Source organism: Calliphora vicina, chromosome 3, assembly GCF_958450345.1.
Source record: "Calliphora vicina chromosome 3, idCalVici1.1, whole genome shotgun sequence".
Classification (NCBI taxonomy): Eukaryota; Metazoa; Arthropoda; class Insecta; order Diptera; family Calliphoridae; genus Calliphora; species Calliphora vicina.
Window position 1 is genome coordinate 102,215,304 of NC_088782.1, and position 26,316 is coordinate 102,241,619.

At 32.8% G+C, this 26,316-nt stretch overlaps 3 protein-coding genes across 3 annotated transcripts; 2 read left to right on the top strand and 1 right to left on the bottom strand.

Moving 5' to 3' along the window:
• Positions 1 to 1,149: 1,149 nt before the first annotated feature.
• On the top strand, positions 1,150 to 3,129 carry RpL10Ab (ribosomal protein L10Ab). The gene is made up of 3 exons (XM_065503854.1): positions 1,150 to 1,242; positions 1,784 to 1,939; positions 2,545 to 3,129. The coding sequence occupies exons 1-3, from the start codon at positions 1,238 to 1,240 to the stop codon at positions 3,035 to 3,037; spliced, it is 654 nt and encodes a 217-aa protein (XP_065359926.1). The 5' UTR covers positions 1,150 to 1,237; the 3' UTR covers positions 3,038 to 3,129.
• Positions 3,130 to 3,692: 563 nt separating this feature from the next.
• LOC135953980 (uncharacterized) lies at positions 3,693 to 5,338 on the bottom strand. Its single transcript, XM_065504022.1, has 2 exons — positions 5,232 to 5,338; positions 3,693 to 5,170 (listed from the first exon to the last, which is right to left on the bottom strand). Exons 1-2 carry the CDS (start codon positions 5,242 to 5,244, stop codon positions 3,723 to 3,725), a joined length of 1,461 nt encoding a protein of 486 aa, XP_065360094.1. The 5' UTR covers positions 5,245 to 5,338; the 3' UTR covers positions 3,693 to 3,722.
• Positions 5,339 to 6,280: 942 nt separating this feature from the next.
• Positions 6,281 to 18,712, top strand: Neurl4 (neuralized E3 ubiquitin protein ligase 4). The gene is made up of 11 exons (XM_065503037.1): positions 6,281 to 6,818; positions 6,904 to 7,260; positions 7,423 to 8,486; positions 8,554 to 8,730; positions 10,308 to 11,395; positions 13,181 to 13,452; positions 13,506 to 13,820; positions 13,887 to 14,139; positions 14,210 to 14,501; positions 14,567 to 14,680; positions 16,922 to 18,712. Exons 1-11 carry the CDS (start codon positions 6,588 to 6,590, stop codon positions 18,396 to 18,398), a joined length of 5,640 nt encoding a protein of 1,879 aa, XP_065359109.1. The 5' UTR covers positions 6,281 to 6,587; the 3' UTR covers positions 18,399 to 18,712.
• Positions 18,713 to 26,316: the final 7,604 nt, after the last annotated feature.

Below are 26,316 nucleotides of genomic sequence, written 5' to 3' on the forward strand. Positions count from 1 at the left end.
CACTTATTAATCTATGGTTAAGACAATCGGAACTCATTTAAAACAATTGGAACATGGTTAAAACAATTGGAACTAATATCGTAATTATTTCCTAAAATAATTATTTGATCTCAAATGTTTCGATATCTTTAAAAGGGCTTAAATTGCCAATTAGATGTAATTTTTGTATGAAAACACTCTTCGTTTCTAATTGTTTTCAAATGTTACACCTACAATAAGGATATATTTTTTTGAATAGACGGGGTATATCGATAATTTGTCTCTTAATAGCTGGTTTTCGGCCGAACGAAGTCATTTTCATTTCCGACACACGCAAATAAACGACTTTTATTACTGTATAACTTCTAAACCAAAAGAGAACATTAAAACAATTTACACCATTAGTCTGGATTTTTCCAAATAAATCAAGATCGTAAAATGTTAGCTTTTCAAAATTTTTTTGTCGTTGATAGCTCTCATAATTATAAGTACAAAAACGTTAAAATGATTGCCTGTTCTCTCTTGGTTTAGGAGTTATAGGAATTTAAAGTCAATATATACATATAATAGTAAATTTCACATATTTAGAAAATGATCTGATCATTATGGGTACCATTGAATAATGCTTCAAAATACCTTTTACCCCCAGTAACACGAAGTCTGGTTATGTGTTAACTAATAGTTATACCGACAATTTTCATATGGCAGTATTTCAGAAAATGTTTATATACTGAAAAAGTGATTTTAGCTAAGCCGGTGTTCAATACACCCCAGAGTATTAAGTCCCTTCACCCGGCCGTAGGCCAACATTACAGAAAATATGAATATTAACAGAAAAAAAAAAAAGTAAGAAAATATAAACTATTATTGGGATCTTTATTTGATCTGATTTTATAGTCAATAGTAACGATTTTCACTCTTCATAGTAGATATATTAATTCGATTATTAATTTAAACAAATTAAAGCACAAATAACTATTCGTTTTATAGAACATAAAATTGTTTTCTTTTTGTTTTATTCTATAAAAAAAACTTATTTATAGGTTACAAAAAAATAAACTATTCCCTGTGGTTTATGTCTTTACTAAAAATGATAATCAACCATGAATAAAATTTTAAGCAACTCTGTAAGTGTTATTAAATGCAACTCTGCTTAAATACAACTGTGAATGAAAAATGACAATTTGTTTGACAGCTAGCAGCATGGTCAAATTTATCAGAACTTTCTTTTCTGGTTTAACTTTTGACAAAAGCAGTCATGGCGTAAGTGTTTTTTTTAAACTAGATTAGCTAAATTAATTTATAAATATTTCCAACATCTTTAAACTAATTTGTAAAATATTAAAGTTTTTTAATAAATTTGTTTAATATTTAATGATTTTTAGTAATATTTTTTCTCGATGGCAATTATAAACCAGCTTTATGGATTATCAATGTCCACCTTAAGTTTGGAAATAATTGCTAAATTAATTTAAAAATGTTTGTATAATAAATTATTAACGCATATATTAGTTTTTAATTAAAACAATAATTTTTACAATTGTTAAAAAATAAACAAATTTTGTCATATATTTTTAGTAATATTTTTTCGATGGCAATTATAAACCAGCTTTATGGATTCTCAATGTCCACCTTAAGTTTGGAAATAATTGCTAAATTAATTTTAAAATTTTTGTATAACAAATTATTAACTCTTACATAAGTTTTTAATTAAAACAATAATTTTTACAATTGTTAAAAAACAAAAAAATTTTGTGATATATTCATTTGGAATCGTATTAATTTTTATTTTTTTTTCTTACAGTTCAAAAGTTTCTCGTGATACCTTGTACGAGAGCGTAAATGGCGTTCTGGAGTTCTCCTCCAAGAAGAAGCGCGGCTTCTTGGAAACCGTTGAATTACAAATCGGTTTGAAGAATTACGATCCCCAAAAGGATAAGCGTTTCTCCGGCACTGTCAAGTATGTTGATTTTCAACCTGTATGAATTGAAAAAATATTTCTTAATGTGCATTCTCTGCATCTTTTGAAGTTTTGATTTTCTACAGGCAGTCAAGTGTTTTGGCACTTGACGGACCTGAACTCAGGGTCTTAAAATCAAATTGAGTAGGCTTAATTTCTTTTCGGTTTTAAACTGGAAAGGAAAGCCGCCCCTTTTGATTATATTTTATATAATGCTCTTTAAGAGAAAACTTGCTACTCCTCCTTCTACACTAAGAGGGATAATGTGTAAGTTTTATAAATTTTGATGTCAAAGGATATTTTAAATGTTTTATCATTAAATACAAGAACTATTCTAAAGATAAATTATTAATTTACCTTAGAAAATACTTTTGTTTATAGATAAACAATTATTATATTCTGGGAACATAGTTTGAAAGATGTTTCCAATGATGTGATTAAAATATTGCATGTATTACCTGAAAACCTTAAGAGCCTTTTGGTTTTCGTGTGGATTAAATTGACTGATTTAAAAACATCTTCAAACTAATATGAATTTATTGTAGTTAAATAAATTTTTAAATATTTCGCTTAAACTAATTGTTTGCTCATTTATTTGTTTACAGATTGAAGCACATCCCCCGCCCAAAAATGAAGGTTTGTGTCTTGGGTGATCAACAGCATTGTGATGAAGCCAAGGCTAACGGTGTAGAATGCATGGACGCCGAAGCTTTGAAGAAATTGAACAAGAACAAGAAGTTGGTTAAGAAATTGGCCAAATCTTATGATGCTTTCTTGGCTTCAGAATCTTTGATCAAACAAATTCCCCGTCTCTTGGGTCCCGGTTTGAACAAGGCTGGCAAGTTCCCTGGTCTTTTGTCTCACCAAGAATCCATGATGGGCAAGATCGAAGAAGTCAAGTCCACCATCAAGTTCCAAATGAAGAAAGTATTGTGCTTGTCTGTTGCTGTTGGCCACGTTGGCATGCAACAAGACGAATTAGTCCAAAACATCCATTTGTCTATCAATTTCTTGGTATCTTTGTTGAAGAAGAACTGGCAAAACGTTCGCTCTTTGCACATCAAGTCATCCATGGGCCCACCCCAACGTTTGTACTAATTTGTTTTAAAAAAATGTTTTTTTTTGTACAATTACATTTTTACATTTTAAAGATGTATAATAAAAGATGAAAAAATATTTAAAAAAAAAAATTAGAATTTGTTTTTTTTTGGTTCAAGTCTAATTTAGGGACTTGGAAAATTCACAGCCTAATTCAAAACGAATGATCTGTATAGTTTGTTTAAATTTGCAACCATCAGTATTTTAGGCACAACTGGAATGATCCGATTCTAAACTCATTTAAAATTATCTAATGAGTATATCAATACCATACTTTTTAACTGCAAATTAATACTATTCTAGCATAAACAGCGAAGAAAAAATGGTCATTAATTAGAAAGAGGTCATGAGACCTTGTTGAATAAGTACAGAACTATAACTACCATTGATTAACTGGCTCTTCCAAGGGGATACTCCGCAATTTGAATGTTTACGAATTTTAACTTAGAGATACAACGTGGAGAAATCGGGCCTTTTAGGAAATGCATCACTGCGCTGCATTTAACGCGCATATGCGAAGGTAAATTATATGCCTAAAAGATTGCAGTATTTTCTTCGCTTATAGGAGTTCTTTACTGTTACATTTACTTGGCCCATAAATGTTCATAAATAATTATGTATAGTAAACTGTTACAACCAATAATAATGTAACACCTTTTATTTTGAATAAGAAACCTTTTATTATTTAATTCGTCTCAAATTCGTCTTCTATATTATGTATTTTTGTTAAACGTATTAATTTTGCAATACTATTTCGGTTTTCCATAGCCGGTTTTGAGTCGTTATAAAATTGTGTTACCGCTGCACTCAGTTTGTATTCATATTTACATGGATTAAAATTTGTACACCATTCAACTGAAAAGTATTCTCGTCTTTCCTCTAAAAGATTATGCAAAAGACAGCATGCTTTTATAATAAAACTCTTCGACTCCGGCAAAATGCATTCAGTAGAGTTAAGTATGTGCCAACGGCCAAACAATCTCTTCAAAGAAACTTCACGAAAGATGTTTAAACTGCCGAAACATTTATTGAAGTCATATTCCCAAGTTTCACTAGGTTTATCGTATTTTTGCATAAGCCAAGTGCGCAAAGGATAACCTGGTGGGGCGACTATAAAGTAAGGTAATACACAAGATTCTGAAAATTTTTTCCAATTTAGGCTGACTTCATTTGGTGATTTGAGGAACATTGTAGGTTTTTGCGTGGTCATTTCTACTTTACGAAACAATAACTGGTTATCAATACACACTTGTACTTTAAGGTTTTTTCCTCGACATGCCTTGTTGCGTCCGCAATCACAATTACTAGGCAACTCGAAAAGACATAAAACTCCAGCAACACATGGCGTCATATTCGAGGCTTTTTGGAAACCATTCGATATTTTTTCAAACTCGCTTGTACTTTTTGGCATAGAAAGATGCTTTCCCGAGAATTCCTTAAGTAGGGCTACTATAAATTTAAATAAAGATCGTCTCGCAAATCGTTTTTCCACATTAAAAAGCATTGCAACATAACTAAACTTACTACCAGTAGCCATCATATAAATGCACATTGAAATCCAGGTCTCGAAATGCATGTCTATACTTTCGAGCGAAGTCTTTAGTCTTGAACATATCAGCTCAAAAATATGTTTAGGCATATGAAATGTATCAAGCCACTGGTATTCAGTAAATTTTGTAACTGCGTCTTTGTAAAAACACAGAGGTTCTGCCACATCCTCATAGTCGCTCTCCTCAGTTGGATTTGATGGGGTCGAAGTTTTATCCATTTCTACATCTTCACTGGGTTTGTTTTCTAAAAATAGTTGAGGTTCTAAAGCCAATGGTAACATTTCCACAAATCTTATTTGCGTTTCCATTAGGGACTGTAAAAAGAAATTTCTTAATGTACACTGTCTTCTTCTCAAACGTTGTTTGGCTCGACGTCTGTTAAATATAATGATGCGCTGATAACTTTGTACATGTAATCTTAGCAATGCAATAGCTTTTTCTAATTTGTCCTGCAGTTCATGGTCATTGTGAGCGGTTGATTGTTTCTTTTCCAATTCAACAATTTGTGTCTCTAATGCTGTAAATTGTTCTTCGATTTCACTGTTTTGATATTCTTCATCCAAGTGCTCTTCGAACATTTCATCTACAAAGTAAGACATTAAAAATAAATAATTGATTTATTTTATAATAATTGTAATAATTACCCTCAATATCCATTTTCGTTTATTATTTACTTTTTCCAAAATAAGTATTTTTTTGAGGTTAGAGAGATAAACAAAGAAAGATGTAAACAAATATAACATAGTTGTATTTGGGAAGTGGTGTCAACTTATTCCTTTGAAAAATTAAAGTAAACCTCTTTCTACTTTTAAGTCAGAATGAAATTTTTAATCCAAAAAATGGTATAAATCAAGATCAGCGAAACAGCTTGCATTTTTATAATTTCTTTGGTGTTGATAGCTCTCATAATTAGAAGCACAAAAACGTTAATATTTTTGCCTGCTCTCTCTTAGTTTAAGAGTTATATGAATTTAAAGTCAATACATATAATAGTACATTTCTCATATATTTGGAAAACAAACTGATCGTTATAGGTATCATTTAATAGTGCTTCACAATACCTTTAATATGATATATAATATGGAACAGTTTATTAATATTGTGAACCAAAAATTCCTTTTTGATTTTATATGACAGTACTTCAGAAAATGTTGATATACAGAAAAAGTGATTTTAGCGAAGCCGGTGTTCGATACACCCCAGAGTTAAAAGTCCTTTCACCCGGCCGAAGGCCGGCAATACAGAAAATGTGAATATTAACAGAAAAAAATTATGAAAATATAAACTGTTACGGGGATCTTGATTTGTTCCCAAAACATAAAATTTTTGACTTTTTTTTGCACAATCAATAACTTTGTTGACTTTTTTTCCAAAATGGACCCATTTTGATTTTTTTTGCTGAAAAGAAAGCTTAGATATTTTCTTTGAAGACCCTTTGATGATGCGAGTGGGATATCTATCAAAATAAATATGTTGTAACTCAAGACATACAATTTTTGTGTTAAAACAATTATCCCAAGACATTGATTTCAAAAGTAAAAATATATCATTGACATAAAATTTCCTGTTTTTTAAAAAAATTTCCCCTTCATTCAACGATTCATCAGAAATATCAACTCTGCACACATATGTTTTTGTCAATTTTCTTTTAATTCCTTATTCTAAACAAATCCAAACATATGTTTACAATAACAAAATTTTGTTTACGTTTATTAAACTGAAAGAAAAATTGCAAAAATATAAAATATACGCAGACGCAAAATAAAACAAAAGAAATCAAGAAATAACAGGACGAAAACGTCAAATTGAAAAAATTTTACTAGAGAAATTTTCACTTTTCTAATAAAGAAAATTTTCTAGTTAACACGCGATCTGTTAATTAGAGTTTTAGGAGGAATTAAAATATACGATTAAAACAAACTAATAAGAATTGTAAAGAGAAAATAAATAACTTCAAAGAATTAAAAATAAAGCAAAGCCTTTGATATTTAAAAGAATCCATGGCTACTGGTGGAACAACTAATATAGGTGGTTCAAGTGGAGGAATTAATGCTACCAATGTTAATTTACAATTATTACAAACATTTCATCAACGTTGTGGACGCCGCATTACTTTGTCCAATGGTAACCGTACAGCGACACGTTCTGCTAGAGATTTTAGCCATGCATTGGTATTTAGTGCAGAGTCTTTGTTAGATGATGTTTTGTTTGAAGTGGTTATAGAGAAAAAGGTTTGCTTTGCTTTTTTTGTTTTTGTCAAGAACAAAGCGTTTTTCATTGATTTTTTTTTGTTGTCGTACGTTATTTTTGATACAGAATCATTGCTGGGGTGGTAGTATAGAAATTGGTGTTACCTCGGAATCGCCAGAAAAATTGGAATTGCCATCATGTGCAACGGTGATGCGTAATGGTACTTGGGTTATGTCAGGCATAGATGTGCGCAAAGATGGTTTGTGTCTGACCGAATTTTATGGCACCGATTTGGAGACTTTAAATGAAAATGATCGCGTGGGTGTTATGCGTACTTCCAATAACGAGTTGATTTTCTATGTTAATGGTGAATCGCAGGGAATTGCAGCGCGTAATATGCCCAATCCATTGTGGGCGTTAGTTGATCTTTATGGACGATGTATTCAAGTCTCCATATGCCCGGTTGATGGAACTGGTGGTGGGGTAAGTTGATTTGCAAATTTTGGCAAACAAAATTTAATAATGTTTGTTTCACAATTATAAAAGATATTCTCAAATCCCAACCATCACATAAGATAGGGAAAAGGGATAAGGGAAAATAGCAGAACACTAGATAAAAATATTGAAAAGCTTTTTAATTTTTAGGAATTTTCCGATACTTCATCTCAACATTCCCAACAAGTAGTACAAAATATTGATGTACCAATGTGTGTGGATGTTACTGTCACAAGTTCATTTAATCCCCATCCCACAAGTACGCACTCAGAATCGGCTGGTTCTCTTGCAACAGCTGCTGTACTCTCCTCACTGCCCACTTCAGGATTTTGCAGTCTCCCATTGACCAATGCAGGCACTACAACGTCTTCAATATCATCTTCAGTGGGTGATTATTATGACATGAACGATCGTTTAAGATTTCATACTCGTTGTGGTTCGCTGGTGAAATTGTCACCAAATTGTCGTTCGGCTGAGAGACGCAGACCTTTGGATGAGTTTAACAATGGCGTTGTCATGACACACCGGCCGCTAAAGGACAATGAACTCTTTGAGATACGCATTGATAAGTTGGTAGACAAGTGGTCTGGTTCCATAGAGGTGGGCGTAACAACACACAATCCGAATGTCTTACACTTTCCGGCCACCATGACCAATATGCGTTCGGGCACTATTATGATGTCGGGCTGTGGTATTTTGACTAATGGGAAGGGAACGCGTCGTCAATATGGTGAATTTAATTTGGATGAACTACGTGAAGGAGATCGTGTTGGTATGATGCGTAAATCGAATGGTAATTTACACTACTATATCAATGGCCAGGATCAGGGTGTGGCAGCGACCAGAGTAGCTTCAACTTTATGGGGTGTTATAGATCTATATGGCATGACCATTAAGGTTACCATAGTAGATCGCGATGAGAGAGAACAACAGAATTTGGTGACCAGACGTAATAACTTCATATCTTCCAATGCGGCTGCCGCCATAGGAGGTTTAGGAAATACCTTAATTAATGGCAATGGCCTGGGCAATTCTGCTGCCCCGACGCCAGTTTTAAGTCTATTGAGTCCAGAAAGTGAGGTGGCTGCCATGGCAGATTCTGCTCTTACCGCTCCAGTGGGTAACCAACGCAATGATGATCGTTTAACGTTTCATCCCTTGTGTGGTTCACATGCTTGTGTAACACACTCGGGTAGGACGGCTTTAAGACCAAAGTATAATTTTATAATTAATAAAAAAATTACACATTTATATTTTGGATTTTTCTTCAATTCATTTTAGTGCTTCGGATGACTTTAATAATGGTGTGGTGCTGACAAGAAGACCTTTAAGGCCTAATGAATTATTTCAAGTGCGTTTGGAACGTGTGGTAACCAAATGGGCAGGCTCCGTGGAAATGGGTGTAACCACTCATAGTGCCGAGGAATTGGATTTTCCATTTACCATGACCAATGTTAGGTAAGAACGATTAACATATACATACATGTTTCTTATTAAAAATTCTTAAAAATAATTTTCAATTGTCGGCAGTTTTTGTGAAACTGGCGATTTTTATACCCTTCACCTTCGTGAGAAGGGTATATATAAGTTTGTCATTCCGTTTGTAATTTCTACATTTTTCATTTCCGACACTATAAAGTATATTTATTCTGGATCCTTATAGATAGCGGAGTCGATTAAGCCATGTCCGTCTGTCTGTCCGTCTGTCTGTTGAAACCAATTTTCTGAAGACCCCAGATATCTTCGGGATCCAAATCTTCAATAATTCTGTCAGACATGCTTTCGAGAATTTTGCTATTTAAAATCAGCAAAATCGGTCCACAAATGGCTGAGATATGAGGAAAAAACCAGGACAACCTCGATTTTTGACCTATATTTGGATTACTAAGACATTAATATAGACAATATGGATATCTAATGATAGATATTTCAAATACATTTGCAACGACTTATATAAGACCATAGTAAGTTGGACCTACAATGGGTTAAAATCGGAAAAAAAATTTTAACCCGAATTTTTTTTCACAAAAAAAAAATTGAAAAAACTAAATTTTTAAAATTTTAAAATTTAAAAAATTTAAAATAACAATCGAAAAAATTTTTTTTTCAAAAAATGAAAAAAACAACTGGAAAAAAAATTAAATTTTGTTTACCTAAAAATATTTAAAATTTTGAAGTATAATTTGGTGAAGGGTATATAAGTTTCGGCACAGCCGAATATTGCACTCTTACTTGTTACTAGTGGTTTTTGTACACATAACTTTTTAAATATAAAAAGTATTTTTGTACACTTTATTGTTGAAGGATTTTTTTTAATATTTTGTGAAAATGTTTTTTGCAAAATCGCTTATATCTGAACCATTTTTATACCCTCCATCATGAGTGGTAAGGGTATATATAAGTTTGTCATTCTGGCATGAGTAACATGATGCAGATAGTGATTAAATTATAATCTATGTTATCGCAAGCTATCCTAAATATGTTTTAAAATATGTATGTTTCTGGATCACAAACGGCATACGCCAACATAAACATGTTGGAGTACTATATTCGACTGTGCCGAATTTTAAAGACGCTCCACCTAAATAAAATGAGAATTATAAAAACTAGACAAATATCTCTTCAATAAAGTATGCTTGCTTTATAAAAAATATTGAAAACAATTTTTGGTGAAAAAAAATTTGATGAAAAGAAAATTTTTTTTATCAACATTTTTTTCAGACAAATTTTCTTTTCATCAATTTTTTTTCACCAAAAATTGTTTTCAATATATGTCATACTTTGGTGAAGAGTATATAAGATTCAGCACTACCGAATTAGCACTCTTACTTGTTTGAATTTGTATGTGATTAATTTCTGCAACATATACATAATTCCTTTATTTCTGTAAAGAATTTTGGAACATTTTTTTTATTCCGTAAGTTTTCTAATGGTTAAATCAATTATCTGGTCATAAATAGATGTATTTGAATATCACCATGCTGTAGGGTATAAATCGATTAACGTTTTAATTAATTATTTTAAATTTTTTTCAGAGATGGTACTTGGATGATGACCGGTAATGGTGTTATGCACAATGGCATAACTGTTATCGAAAAATATGGTGAAAACTTGGATCGCCTGCAGGTGGGTGATCGTGTCGGTGTAGTGCGCAAAGACGATGGCACTTTGCATTTCTTTGTTAACGGTGTCGATCAAGGTCCAGCTGCCACCAAAGTACCCGAACGTGTTTATGGCGTTATCGATTTGTATGGTCAGGCTGCCCAGGCTTCCATTGTCGATACTTCCGAGTGTAATAGTCCTGACACGGGAAATTCCACTATATCAAATACCACTTTATATAGTGAAACTCCTTTAAGATTTCACACGATACATGGTAAAAATGCCAGCATTTCGAATAGCGGTTTGACGGCTTCACGACCCAACTCTTTGGCGGAATTTAATGATGCCATTGTGTTTAGTAATAGGCCCTTAAGGCAGAGAGAACTATTCGAGGTTGTACTGGAGACCATGGTACGCCATTGGTCGGGTAATATTGAAATCGGTGTGACTGGTTCCCGGCCCGAAGACATACAACTTGCTGCCAATGCCACCGAAATGGATGCTAATGATACCATTATTTTGTGTGGTCCCATGATTTTCCATAATCGTAAAAAATTGCGTTCAAATGTTTTGGTGGATTTGGATACTTTAGGTGCCGGCGCTAGGGTGGGTGTTATGCGCAATGGCGACTATTTGCATGTCTATATCGATGGTGTTGATCAGGGTACGGCTTGTGAGTGTCGTTCACCAAACGTTTGGGCTGTCATTGATTTGTATGGTCAGTGTGCCCAGGTTTCTCTCACCCAAACACCAGTTGCTGATATGCGTGCACCTTATGCTACTAGCGAGAATTCTCAAAGTTGTCAGGCTACTTCCGTTATACAGCCGGCTACACTGGAGACCAAACATCGTTGGACTTGTATATCGGGTAATGTTACTTTAACACAAAACTGGACTGTGGCTTCACGTTTAACGGGTGCATCGGCGGCTTTATCGAGATGTGTGGTATTTTCAGAGCATCCCTTGAGTGTGGGCTCACCATTCGAAATAAAGCTGATGTCACATAATCCTTTGTTTGCGGGTAAGTTAATGAAATACATATTTCTATTCAATTTCTCGAATCACAGTTATACAGTTTTCAATGTTATTTATTATTTAATACAATTTTTAACTAAGCCCTGGGTCCAAATATGTCTTACAAACTACTCACTAACAAATACTACTTAGATCAATTAGCAATCACATATATTAATAAATAAATATTCAAATAATATAATTCCGGGGGAATTTTTTACTGTTACATAATCAACCAACTTGCCGTTCAAAACTAAGATGACAATCAAGACATTTAATACATTGTTAATCGTAATAGACAAATTCACATATGTCCTAGGTGACTTAAAAATCATCGCCTTGGTTTTATCACGATTAATACAAAGTCCATTTGATATTCAGTCCGAAATATAAGATAATACCGTATTAACCACATACTCTAAGACAATACGTAAACCAGATCAGATTCACGAACCTAAGAGACAAAAATTCCGTATTCAATTCCTCAGCATCCATCCCATCAATTATCTAATCATCGATTCAATCTATTTAGATTCCATACACCCTTAGTATCAAGGTCCCTCAGCTATCCAAAATGAGCATTCCGAACAACATTCTTTGCCCCATTCCTAGTTCAAAAGTGTAGTATCGCTTTGAGGGCTTCAGCAAATAAGCCTTAAATGCCAATTCTCTAAGTAAAATAGGGTATTTGATATCCGGCGCTTCAAACCAGTCCAGGAGTATAAATTCTACGCCTTCCATTAGGAGCCAGTGAGTGCAATTATTCCACACATTGCATTAAATTACGGAGTTGACCATTCGAAACAAACTGAAGAATCTGATGATGTAAGATTCCAATCTCAACACCAATATAGTCCTTGAACTCAATATATTCAGGTTGAGAAGTAGTAAAAGCAGATAAATGTAAGATGTGCAATAACGGGACATTTAATTAGATAAAATAATGGAGATTGAGCGACCAATAATGACGCAGAATTTCTCGAAACATCAAATTGAGTAGTCATTCGTAATTCAGCTCTGGGTGGAGGAAGAACTCGCGCGTCATTACCATTATCGCTTAAGGGTAATCAGGCCGTCCTTTTTTCGCTGCCTTCGAGGAATTGCGTTTCACTCGCTTTGGTTAATGTGTGGTGTCGTCGTATAACTGTACCGCGTTACGGTTCTCCGAAGTGTGCATAAACCACATGCAATCGATTTGATTTTATAACCTAACTTTTTTGAATACATGGTGGAAAACCAAACAAAACTCATTGGATTTTGGTGGAGACCATAAAACTCAGGAGCTGAGTTCAAGAATTCCGGCTTCCTATACGAAGGTATAGATCGATTGGATATTCCTGGACAGGGCTCTTTTTAGGCGTATGCCGTAATTGGTGATGGCGTTATGTATTTTACTGGCCAAATAATTCTTAACTTAAACGCAAACAAACAAACAAATTGAGTAGTAGAGTAAATTATTGTGAACACAGCTAAGATCCAACCTCCAACAAAAAGAATGAACTAAAAAGGAATTGAATAAGTTTAATAGGATCATATTAAAAGCTCTCATAATAACAACATTAGATTATTTAACGTTTCCTCTATAACTAACGCATTACAATCACGAAGATAAACTACTCAATTTAAAAATTTCATTCCCACAATTGCACCTCATTCAAGCTCATCATTAACAATAATTTTATTATAATTTACATAGCACGATATAATGAGTTTAATTGTATAATTGTTTAAGAAGTCATGATAAAATCATTTCTAGAATTAAAAGCATTATACTAAGAATTTTTTTTTAAAGGTTGCCTCAACATCGGCATTACCGATCTCAATCTTTCCGATGATAATGTGCGTAAAAATATACCGTTAAGCATTAAACGTATACCAGCAAATGTTTGGTATGTCTCCGGTAATGAAGTGCGCTACAATTCCACACTCTTGCAAAGATCAATGACATCACTAGAATGGTTGCGTGTTGGAGATCGTATAGCTTTAGAATTGACACCAACTAGAACACTGAGAATTCTATTAAATTCGGAGGATATGAACATACAATTTCAAAATGTACCAAATGTAAGTGAAATAAATATTAAATAAATTTTTTCTAAAATTATTTATTTTCACAGGATGTTTATGTGGTGGTAGAGTTACAAGGATCGACCATGGCTGTACAAGTTACATCATCACAGGGACCTACATCTCCTCTAAGACCGTTTAGTTTACGCTTACAAGATTCTTTAGAATTTGGTGTTGATCCTTTAAACAAACAAGATTCTATGTTAGAATCCATTGATTCGGAAGCATTGGTCTATGAATTTTCCGAGTATTATGGTAAAAATATACGTTTATTGGAAGATCATAGATCGGCCATGCGTACACAGTCGTATAATAATGCTTTGGTTTATGTTACAAAACCTTTGTGCAAAGGCGAAAGTATAAGTGTAAGTGAAAATGATTAATTTGGGCAAATAATATTAAATATTCATATTTTGAATTAATAAATTTAGATAAAAATCGATGCCATAAATACCAAATGGAAGGGTACTATTGGCTTAGGTGTGGTGGGACAATGTCCCAATTTAACAAACTCGTCAGCTCTACCACCGTCCATTATGCAATGTAAACGTCCTTGTTGGGTGGCCACACATGATTATATTAATATAAATGGCCAAAAAATTGCCTCTAAATATGGTGAAGCTCTGGAACATATACAGCCTGGCACTGTAATAACCATGACTTTAACACATGCTGGCATGTTAAGTAAGTATTTGTTAAGGCATATTTATGTTTTGTAAAAAAATAATGTAATTTTTTATTTCCTCTTATATAGTTATTATGGTTGGCTCTATAAATTTGGAAGATTTGACAGCTGGTCTTTCAAATCATGTTTATCCCGTTTTCGATCTATATGGTAAATGTGAACGTATTACCATTATTACCGGCAGCGATGCTGCCCGCAATGGTACACCAATTGTTGAAGAATCCTCAGCTTTAGAGCATGATTCTTTGAATGATCAAGATTCAAATGTGCCGCAATGCGAAAAGGCCGATTTGGAAGTACACGAAAAAGAAACTGAACAGCCGTCGGCCGTAAATATGAATGGCGCTTCTTCCACTGCTATGTAATTATTAAATACTCACGTATTTGTGGTTTAAGAAGCTATTTTCTTGTATTTTCTTTCCGTAGGAGCCGTTCCGTTATGGAAAGTGTTTCGGAGAATTTATTATTAAATATGTCCATTAAAAATCGTTCAGTTGAGCAAAGTCGTGTAGAGCCCAGTTCTTCGTCGTCATCGTCATGGTAAGTTTTTTTTTAAATAATTGTATTCAAATTAAAACTCAAAGCTTAATTTTCAAACCGAAAATTTGCATTACTTTGAATGTATGTATCCATCCATCGACCCTCTTATCGCACAAAATAGATCCAACTATATAACAAAAACTAATGGCTATAGATGCAAATATCATTCTTATTTCCCTACTATAATCTGTAGCAAACGTTTTAGATTACCTACTGTTACCACGCTTATCCGTTCGCCACACAAAGCTCAACAACGTCAAACGTTTGATTTCCAAGTATCTCTGTGTTAGACAAAAGTTTTTCAGTTCAGCGGACAGAAATGCAAATATCAAGATAATAATGGGGGTGTCACCAAGAGGAGTACTGTCACCTATGTTCTTCAATATAAATCTTTCCTAAATGCTCTAGCTGGTGCCTCTTGGGGCATGAACAAAGGTATGATAATAGCTACATACATATAAAGCAATTGGTCGCTCTCTTCTGAATTATGTTGCCCCATTATGGATATAAAGACGGTACGGATGTCAAGGTGAAGAATATAGACCACCTTCATGAGAAGACCTGGTTGGGCAGCCACTCTTCAAGCAGTTCACTTGTGTCCAGTCAAAACTGATCCCGTTGTGATACCCAAGGGGTAAACGTATTTATAATACGTCCGTTGTCTACAATTTTAACCCACCAGATTCTCTGATAAAGGAGTAGATCCGTCTATGATTCATCTTTGATAGCTCATCCAAGCATGATAGGAATCGGATTCCGAGGATGAGTTCCCTCAGGCTTGTCAGAGCCGTGCATTTACAGAAAAGGTTATCACCTTCTACAGTCTATTCTTCTTCATTATGACAGCTTCTACAGTAATAGTTGTACCGTAGGCCAAGTCTTCTAGCATATGTCCCAATTATACAGTGTACTGTAATAAAGGAGACAATTTTCCTTATTTTCTCACGACGTTATTCCATAAATGGATTCGTCCTGCTGGCACCATATACGGGCCAAGTCGACCTCGTTGTAGTACAGGAAAGTTCATTAGTCCATCTGTTCACCAGAAAACGGATCGATCGCTTCTTCATTCATCATCGCAACCCTTTTGGCCAATTCATCTGCTATACAATTACCCTGATTTCCATCGTGTCCAGGGACCCATATAAGCGTTATCCTAGTAATTCAGTAACTTAGAGTGCCCAAGATCCTTAGCAGATTACGAACAGTTAGCATTCTGTCTCACACCAGAATTGTATCACCATCAAATCAACTGGTAAGCAGTTTAAAATAGTAAAAAGTACCTTAGAGGAGGTATGCCTCAGGCCTGTAATCAGTATCGCAAAAGTCCTTAGTAATCCTCCAAGGGCTTTCCGGTAAGTAGTATTCTTCCAATACTCCATACTAGTGTGGTGTCACGCCGACATAATATTCGATAATATTTGTGGCGGACATGCGGAATTTCCACTCAGATCTTCCAGTATTCAAACCAGCAGAGGCCTTGCGAAAGGACAATCCTCGTGGAACTAAAACTTTCGCAGGCCTTCAAAACCGTCAGACATGCCATTCTCTTTCAGGATATCCTCAATGCCCAACAACTTGAAGAGATTGATCGTCGTTCATAGAGTTTACAGACAAACGCTCGTAACCCCGTAGAGTTAAACAAGAATTTATTCATGGTGGGATCCTGTCGCCAGTTCTGTTTAACTACTATATCTCTAAACTCCCCGCACTTCCACAGTGAGTCAAGGTCCTCATGATATCTCCAACATATTCAACATGCCAGCCAATCCTAATTCACTTAGTCCAATGTATTTATGGACCATTTGAAGTAGCATAATTGTTTTGCATTGCCTCGACTACAATAACAACCGATTCGAGCATATAGTCACACAGACTGGTTTGAGCTGACCCATAAAGTGTTTGCTTATTAGACGAAATGGGAACACCAACTAAGTAATCGATTTCATAATTTTGATGACGAGACCCGATTCAGCCAGTTCATCCACAACATTATTGCATCAGCATGAGCCAATACCCAGAATAGCTCCAGGATATAATATCAATTCACTGATCACAGTACAGATTTGGAAAACAAGGGTGATTCAGGTCCATTCAACATTACGATTAGTGATGTAGTGTTGAATGGACCTAATAAAATTTTTTTCTTAATTTTATTCCACAAAACAAATTTGTTCACTTTGAAAACGATACAAAATATTTTTAGCTCAATATCATTACTATTTTTCCATATAATTTTAGCTGTCTTCGGGAATCTCTACAACTCCAACACACTACCAACCTCAATATACAACGCAGCCAAAGTACACAAAGATTTTTGTTTCATAATGCTTTGATTGCATACGCCTACACACCGCCCACTGATAATTATTTAATAGTTGTTGATGGTCCATCGACATCGTCTGCTACGCCAACCACAACAACGGTTGCAACCAATCAACAAAACTACGATACAAATAAGGAAATTGAAAATATCGAAGAACTAGGAGCTGTTGGTGGTTCTTCACCACGAGAAGATGTTAGTTGTGAATCCAAAGAGAATTTACATGAGTTAAATGAAGAGGCCAATTTGGCTTTGCAGCAACAGCAACGGAATGAAGATACAAACTATGACAATACCAATGATTTAGAACAGGACAGTAATGCTGGCAATAACTTGGAAATAAATGCCAACCCTGGTACAGCATCGGCATCTATAGCTGTTGTAGTGGCGGAGGATAATGAATATAGAGAAAATCCTTTAGAAGCAAATGAAGAACAAGAAGCTAATGTGGAAGTTTATAATGATCGTTTGTTGTTTTTGAGACAATTGCATTTGCAAAGACGCCAGGAACAGCAGAGATTACAACAGCAACATTTCAATTTGGAAAATAATTCTTCCTCATCGTCTACCCAATTCGATAGTATGCAATCTATAGCTTCTATAGAACGTAAGGATTGTGAATATTTGAAATTGGTGCAACAATTCCGTAGCTCTCTTGTACTGCCTGATACCTTTTTCCAATCGACCGTAGAACCCATTTGTTTTTGTACTCATTGTAATGCCCAGGCCTCGGAGAAATTGCATGGTTGGGTTTATTTTAAATTAAATCAACAAACAGTCAACTCCAACTCATCCACACAGCATGCTTTAGATGCTGATATACATGGTGACTGGTTACCTTTGTTCTATATGACTAGGGTTGATAAAATACGAGCAATATTAGATCATGGTCAACCCTTACCCATGGACACAAATGGTGAAACTCACAATCATGCTTCAGGCAATCAAAAGGATGAACCTGGTACAAGACTTGAATTACATTTTACACCAAATTCCACAGCTATTATACCCATAAATCAACAGCATAAGTATCACTACAATGGCCAGGCCTATAAAATCAATACAGCTTTTGAGGTGTATGTCAGGCGACAAAGTATATGTGCTTCTTCCAAATCAACAGCAAATGATGCCACAAAACTGCATGAGGCTGAGAGACGTTCGTCTACTTCAGATGTTGATCTAGCCTGTTCATCATCCTCAAATACAGCTGGCGGCCATAATGCCAATACAGCTGTAGACAGTTATGCTGGTCCCTCCACTTCGCTCTCATCTGCTCCTGTTATTAAGGATCAGACATGGTTCACCAAAGAGGCTGGCGCTTGTGTCATTACAGCCTTAATACTCAAACTGGATAAATTGTCATCATCCGTGACAGCGGCTAATGAATTGCATTAGTTTTGTAAAGTTTTTGATCTATTATTATACATGTAGAAAAGTATATACTTACATGGTTATAAATTTATATAAATATACATAAATGCTTTAATATTTTGTCGTCTAAATATAACATTCTTTTCCATTTTTGGCACAAAAAGGAGCACTGATTAGTCTTTAATTTTGTTTTCCAAGCAAATATATACCTTAAGTTATAAATAAAAATAATTGCATAAATTATAAATACATACACTCTAAATATTAATCAAAATTGTAAAATAAAAGAAATACCAACATTAATAAATTTCGACAAATTTAATTAATTTCGAAGAAAATATTTTGGATTTGCTTTAAATAACATTGCGGAACATTGGCGGCGGTTTGAGAAATTTCAAGTAAGTGAAAGTACTAGGACAGAATAGTAAAACTTTGAAAGGTGATGGTTTCTCAATTCATTTTTCAGCTAAATAGTAGCTAAGGTTTTATATGGAGATAAACATTAAATTTAAAGCGAAAAATGGAAGTGTGCAAGTCAAATATAAATTGCATTTGAAAAAGTTGTAGAGTGCAATAATTGCGGAGATTTGCGGCTGGCGAAGTCATGTGTTTGAAGACTAGGATGATCCTGATGACGAAGAATTTTCAGAAGGTGCAGTGGGATAGCAGTGGTGTCACAAATTGACTTTATGTGTGGTTCAGAAACTGATGATTGCGATGACAATAATCCGAACAATCACCATCGAAAAGGTGTAGATCTATGTTTATGAACAGATAAACTTAGTTCTTCTTTAAACTTCTTTTTAATAATTTTTTTATTAAAATAAAGAGGTCATTAGTAAAAAAAGTTATCATGTTTTGTACATAAAAAATACGTCGGAAACTTAAAATCCTAATCCTGTGGAACTAGCTTATGGCTCACAATTTGTATGTAACTATACATAACAAGTTGTATTTACAAGAATATGCATAACAAGCAAATAATACCCTTGAGATTATCGTAATAGTTATTTATTTTGTAATTATATTATGAAGTATAATATTTATTTCCGCTCAATTTGCTATAAATACGAAGAAATTTAATAAATGTTTGTTACTTACTTACAATTCATATAATTCCTAGAACAACACGACCTATTGACTACAATGTAATGAATGCACAAACATACAAACCTCTATTATATTTAGGTTATGTCAACAATCTGGATTCATAGGACAGCATTTGAATAGAATATTAGTTACAATGTTATACATAAATATTTAGGGTAGTTATACTTTTAGCAACACACTTGTAATATTATTTATTATCACTCGTGGCTAATAAGATTGTTATTCCATTTTTATAATTCCTACAATATTAATTTGTGACCCTATGTATATGCAGGATTCTTTTATTTAGGAAATTGGTTTGTTTAAATACATTCAATATCAGAAAACGGATATATAATTTCCAAAACGTTCATAAGTCATTAACACCCTAAAAACTAGGCTTTTGCGTTGAAACGATCATATTTCTGCGAACAGATATTATTAAAAATTATTTTTTGCCGTTTGTTGGGGTAGTGTCTCTACTATATGTATAATTCCCTATGTCAAGGGTTCTAACCCATAGAAATATTTTTTTTTTAATTTTAGAAGCACAAAGCTCAATAAAAGATACGATTCGAATTAATTCCTAATTAAATATTTAAAATCTAATTAAATGTTATGTCTTAATCAGTTCACTGAAAATTCTTTACGAATTAATTCATGGGGTTAAATCGTTATTGCTTCAAAAGAATTAAATTTATTACTTTGTGAATTCATACTTTATAGAAGTAATTCCTTATTGATTCATTAAAGTTTTCTTTTACTCAAATCCATTTATAACACGGAGAAAAATTATCAAATCGAAAACTCTAGGGTGAAAACAAAATTTCAAATTGGTTAATATTTATTATACAGGTTCAAAATTAAGGATCAAGGTAAAACTTTTTATAAGATAGATAGTGTAGAACCTCTCGAGTTTAATTGCAAGTAAATTTTGATCCAATTATCTAATTTTGAAAAGTTTCGTTTCGTAATTTTGAAAAGTTTCGATATTTCCAAAAAATTTCATGGAATATAATTCTAAATTTTTGTTGAAGGCCGTGTGATATAAACCGAATAAAACGGTTAACCGAAAATCAACATATTAAATTAATCGGTTCTCAAAAAACCGAGATTTCAAAGAGACTTTATTACACATAATAACACTGTGTACTCGGTTTGACTTCATCAGATTTTTTATATAAAAACTCAAAATATCTAAATTCGCTAATAACTTGGTCAATAAGCATTTAAACAAGAAAAGCAGCTCGATCTGTGATCACTCATATTTCTGACCAAAAATCGATTTTTTATATAAAAACTCAAAATATCTAAATTCGCTTTAATTTAAATAAAGGACTCGATCTGTGATCACTCATATTTCTGACCAAAATTTAATTTTTTATATAAAAACTCAAAATATCTAAATTCCCTAATAACTTGGAAAATAAGTGTTTAATCAAGAAAAGGAGCTTGATCTGTGATCACTCATATTTCTGACCAAAAATCGATTTTTTATATAAAAACTAAAAATTTATAAATTCGCTAATAACTTGGCCAATAAGCGTTGAATCAAGAAAAGCAGCTCGATCTGTGATCACTTATATTTCTGACCAAAAATCTATTTTTTATATAAAAACTCAAAATAAACGCCAATAAGCGTTTAATCAAGAAAAAGAGCTCGATCTGTGATCACTCATATTTTTGACCAAAAATCGATTTTTTATATAAAAACTTAAAATATCTAAATTCGCTAATAACTTGGCCAATAAGAGATTAGTCAAGAAAAGGAGCTCGATCTGTGATCACTCATATTTCTGACCAAAAATCGATTTTTTATATAAAAACTCAAAATATCTAAATTCTTAATATAACTACTTAATAAAATAACTGAATAAAATAAATAAAAAATAAAAAATTCGCTAATAACTTGGCCAATAAGCGTTTAATCAAAAAAAAAGAGTTCGATCTGTGATCACTCATATTTCTGAACAAAATTCAATTTTTTGTATAAAAACTGAAAATATCTAAATTCGCTAATAACTTGGCCAATAAGAGATTAACCAAGAAAAGGAGCTCGATCTGTGATCACTCATATTTCTGACCAAAAATCGATATTTTATATAAAAACTCAAAATATATAAATTCGCTAATAACTTGGCTAATAAGCGTTTAATCAAGAAAAAGAGTTCGATCTGTGATCACTCATATTTCCGACCAAAATTCGATTTTTTATATAAAAACTCAAAATATCTAAATTCGCTAATAACTTGGCCAATAAGCGTTTAATCAAGAAAAAGAGCTCGGTCTGTGATCACTCATATTTCCGACCAAAATTCGATTTTTTATATAAAATCTCAAAATATCTAAATTCGCTAATAACTTGGCCAATAAGCGTTTAATCAAGAAAAGGAGCTCCATCTGTGATCACTCATATTTCTGACCAAAATTCGATTTTTTATATAAAAACTCAAAATATCTAAATTCGCTAATAACTTGACCAATAAGCGTTTAATCACGAAAAGGAGGTCGATCTGTGATCACTCATTTTTCTGACCAAAATTCGATTTTTTATATAAAAACTCAAAATATCTAAATTCGCTAATAACTTGGCCAATAAGCGTTTAATCAAGAAAAAGAGCTCGGTCTGTGATCACTCATATTTCTGACCAAAATTCGATTTTTTTTTATAAAAACTCAAAATATCAAAATTCGCTAATAACTTGGCCAATAAGCGTTTAATCAAGAAAAGCAGCTCGATCTGTGATCACTCATATTTCTGACCAAAATTCGATTTTCTATATAAAAACTCAAAACATCTAAATGTTAATCAATAAAAAGAGCTCGATCTGTGATCACTCATATTTCTGACCAAAATTCAATTTTTTATATAAAAACTCAAAATATCTAAATTCGCTAATAACTTGGCCAATAAGCGTTTAATCAAGAAAAGGAGTTGGATTTGTGATCACTCATATTTCTGACCAAAAATCGATTTTTTTTTATAAAAATTCAAAATATCTAAATTCGCTAATAACTTGGCTAATAAGCGATGAATCAAGAAAAGGAGATCGATCTGTGATCACTCATATTTCTGACCAAAAATCGATTTTTTATATAAAAACTCAAAATATCTAAATTCGCTAATAACTTGGCCAATATGCGTTTAATCAAGAAAACTTGTGTTTTTTAAGATAGTGGGTTTTGATTATATCTTATCAATTGACATTTTAAATTTTTAACTCAAAGTACTCACTTGGATATGGAAACTGATAGTAAAAATGTTCTCTAGACATAGAACACATGTGTCTATTTAATCGATTCAAAACTCCGAAACAAATATAGAATTTTTACTATGTACTCTAATATTACGTATGTTTTACTAATATTTGGCCTGTTTTGTTCCAGTTAAAGAACACACAATTTTCTATTTCAAGGTCATGTTAATAATTAAAAATGTCCTTAAAGAGGGCGAATTGAATGGGCGACATTGTTATCACAAATAAGTACATAGTAGTCAAAATACTAATACGAACTAATGAATTGCTTTTATTAACTGCTTATTATATTGGCTATAATAAATTAATAATGTTTACACTAACAATTAAATTATAAAACAATTCACTATGAATAAATAATAATGTTCTTTTTCAGTTTGTTAATTTTTCTACTGTATCAGCCAATCAATAGCATTTCATTGTCTTAAGGTGGAGTTATATTTTAAATGTTAAAGAAATAACGTCAACACTTGTATAAGTTTTTTTTTTATTTCTTAACCTTCGCTTTACCAATACCCACCCGGGTGACCACATCGATTTTATTGGTTAAATATTTTTTTTAATTTTGGTTCGATTTAAATGAAATTTGTACTCACTGAACAAATTCTAGAGTTCTATAGAATTTAATAGAACCATTTTAAACTTTTTATAAGGTTTTTTCAATTTTTTAAAATTTCGTTCGTCGCATATATTTATAGAAGTGTAGTGTCACCCGGGTGGGTATTGGTAAACCATGTACATAAAAAACCTTTGGTAAAGCGAAGGTTAAGGAAGGTAGCCCACATCTTAGAAATTAAAGGATTGCGTTTTAAAGTACTTCAATAAGAATCTTTCAATCATGACAATTTTTCTCTCTTGGACAATAAGAGTGTAACTAAATTTTAACAACTAAAGATTCATAAAGAAAAAAGAAAGGGTAATTTCAAAATTTTAGAATTAGCTTTGGCTCTGCCCACAAAAGAATCTGAGCATTTAACTTTACGTGCTGCTTTTCTGATAGAAGTGTTCGATGCTCTTCGAAATAATTGTTCGACTTCTTTTGCATTACTAATATTCTTTTTTCATCCTGATCCAGTTTTTTTTTTAATGTTCAAGTCATCCTTATACTGTTTAATGGCTTTGGAAACAGTGTGACTATGAACCTTCAGATATTTTGCTATATTTTTTAAAGTCCATATTGGACTTTTTTTCGATGACCATTTTGACAGAAATGACAGTTGAACGTTAGTGATTTAGAAAAGATAATATCTGACATAGTTTTAAAAGCTAACATTATTAAAAATAATAATTTGTTGGACCAAGGATAAGTTTTGGCAGGAATAGTGTGTATATGTTTTTTTTGACTCACTCTTTATCCAACAAAAATAAGTAATTTTTCTAGTAGAATAATAACAAAGTCCCGCATTTTTGGAACAGAATAACTACTCTATAATTCTGAAAGGGCATGTTGAGTAGATCATTTTTGTAGGATAAACTTGTAGTCCAGCTGGTCTGAATTTTTTTTTACAGTGGGTCAAAGTTTTAATTTTATTTTTATCGAAGGGAGCTAGATATTAAATGAAAAAAATTTTAGTGGCAGATCTTAACCCTCTAGCTCATCTCCTTAGGGGTCAATTTGACCTCTTTTTCGAGAAACTAAAAAAAGTCCTTTCAAAAAGGACATTTAAGGATTAACACTGTAAAGTCAGATTTTTGATTTTCGGTCTGTGGGCGGAGGGGCGTGTCATTATCAAATTTTTACATTATACCGCTAATACCATCTATATATATAAAAAACTTCTGGACCGATTTTGATGAAATTTTCAGGGAATCTTCAGAATAACCCAGCGGGTAACACTGTGAAGTCAGATTTTTGATATTCGGTCTGTGGGCGGAGCACACTGGATCGAATCGAATAAACTAGAAGGACAAATAGAAAAATAAGAAAGTCGCCAGATGATGCTGAATTTTTGCAATGTAATACGTAACCCTATGCTTAAATCAAAATTATTACCAAATTGATGCAAATATATACCATTAGATAAAAAAAGATATTCAAATTTGACTTTATAAAACATATTTTATTTTTTAAATTGTTAAGTATATGTGTTGACTTGTATTAAATATTGCATAAAATAGGAACTGTATAACGGATTTTCATAAAACTTATATCGATACGAAGCATTTTTATGTACGGTTTGATATAATCAAACATCTTTGACTTATATGTCACACAAAATATTTACGAGCATTTGTAAATCGCGTTTTCAAATTTTTATTTTAACAAAAGTTGTTTCAATTTTATTGGAAGAAAAGTTCTAAAGTTCAGCGGATTTCAGGTTAATGAAGTAATAGGTAAGTAACGTTGAAATGTGCTCTTTCTGAATAAAGAAATATATCTTGCAAATTTTTTGCATTTTCTAGGATATTTGAAAATGAGTAAAGCATTGTCAATACATACAATTTTTTTAAAATGGTTAGAATGTAAAAAAAATATTCCTGAATTTATGAATTCCATAGTCGATATATTAGAAAAGGATTTAGACTTTGCAAAGGTGAAAACTTTTTTAAAGAATATGGCCTATAAATTTGCAATTAAGTGGAATAAGTGCCACAGAGTAATGGACCAGTTTATGATATCTTATACCAAATGGCTAAATACAGAAATTGATTTTTCAAAATATAGTCTAAATTTAGAACCTTCCACTAGTAAATCCGCTAGTATTGATATTGAATTTAGGCACGTGTCTTCAAAAACAAAAAAGCGAAGAGCAAAAGAACTCGCAGACAACATGTCAAAAAACACATTATTTTTAGCTACGGAAATGATATTGAGGAGAGATGGTAAGCGAGATTCCGCAAATATTTTGAAAGAATTAGCAGAAGTTTCTCCAAAAATAGGCACTGTACTAAAAAGGGCAAGAATTTGCAGTGAAACCCCATGTGGGTTACCACCAGAAAAACCATGTGGGTTAACACCAGACCAAGCATTGGCCACATTTGTAGACGCAAATTTATCAAAACATCAATACCAAATTCTAAGAGAAAATGTAGAAAATATTAACCCGAAATTGTATCCCTCATATTATAAGGTGCAACAAGCAAAGCTGCATTGTTATCCAAAGGATATAACCGTCACAGAAATATCAGCCGAAATAAAACTGCAATCACTTATAGATCACACCACAAGAAGGTTATGCGTTGCCCAAAAGGAAATATTGTCTTCAGTAACTGATCTAGGTAAGTCAGATATTTATTTGACAATAAAATGGGGATGTGATGGAGCAGTACAGAATTCCTATAAGCAAAAGTTTACACAAAATGACGTGTCTGATGGTAGTTTGTTGAATATATCAATGGTTCCTTTACAATTAAAATCTGTGTCTAAAGCCAGAAACAAAGAAGTTATTATTTGGCAAAATTCTTCACCATCAAGATGCATCTTCAGTTAGATACTGTCGGCCCATAAAATTTATATTTGCAAAAGAAAATCGAGAACTTATTCGAACTGAGGTAAAAAAAATAGAAAGCCAGATTGATAGCCTTCTTCCTACAGTGGTAATATCAGGAGACCATAGTTTTAATGTAAACGCAATTATGATATTGTGCATGATTGA

What these genes read in the sequence shown, in the direction of transcription:
- RpL10Ab (XM_065503854.1), top strand. An exon ending in CGTTTCTCCGGCACTGTCAA is followed by an intron (nt 1,940 to 2,544) that starts GTATGTTGATTT and finishes ATTTGTTTACAG; the next exon opens with ATTGAAGCACATCCCCCGCC.
- Neurl4 (XM_065503037.1), top strand. Translation starts at nt 6,588, where the DNA reads ATGGCTACTGGTGGAACAACTAATATAGGTGGTTCAAGTGGAGGAATT. An exon ending in AACACATGCTGGCATGTTAA is followed by an intron (nt 14,140 to 14,209) that starts GTAAGTATTTGT and finishes CCTCTTATATAG; the next exon opens with TTATTATGGTTGGCTCTATA. An exon ending in TCTTCGTCGTCATCGTCATG is followed by an intron (nt 14,681 to 16,921) that starts GTAAGTTTTTTT and finishes ATATAATTTTAG; the next exon opens with CTGTCTTCGGGAATCTCTAC.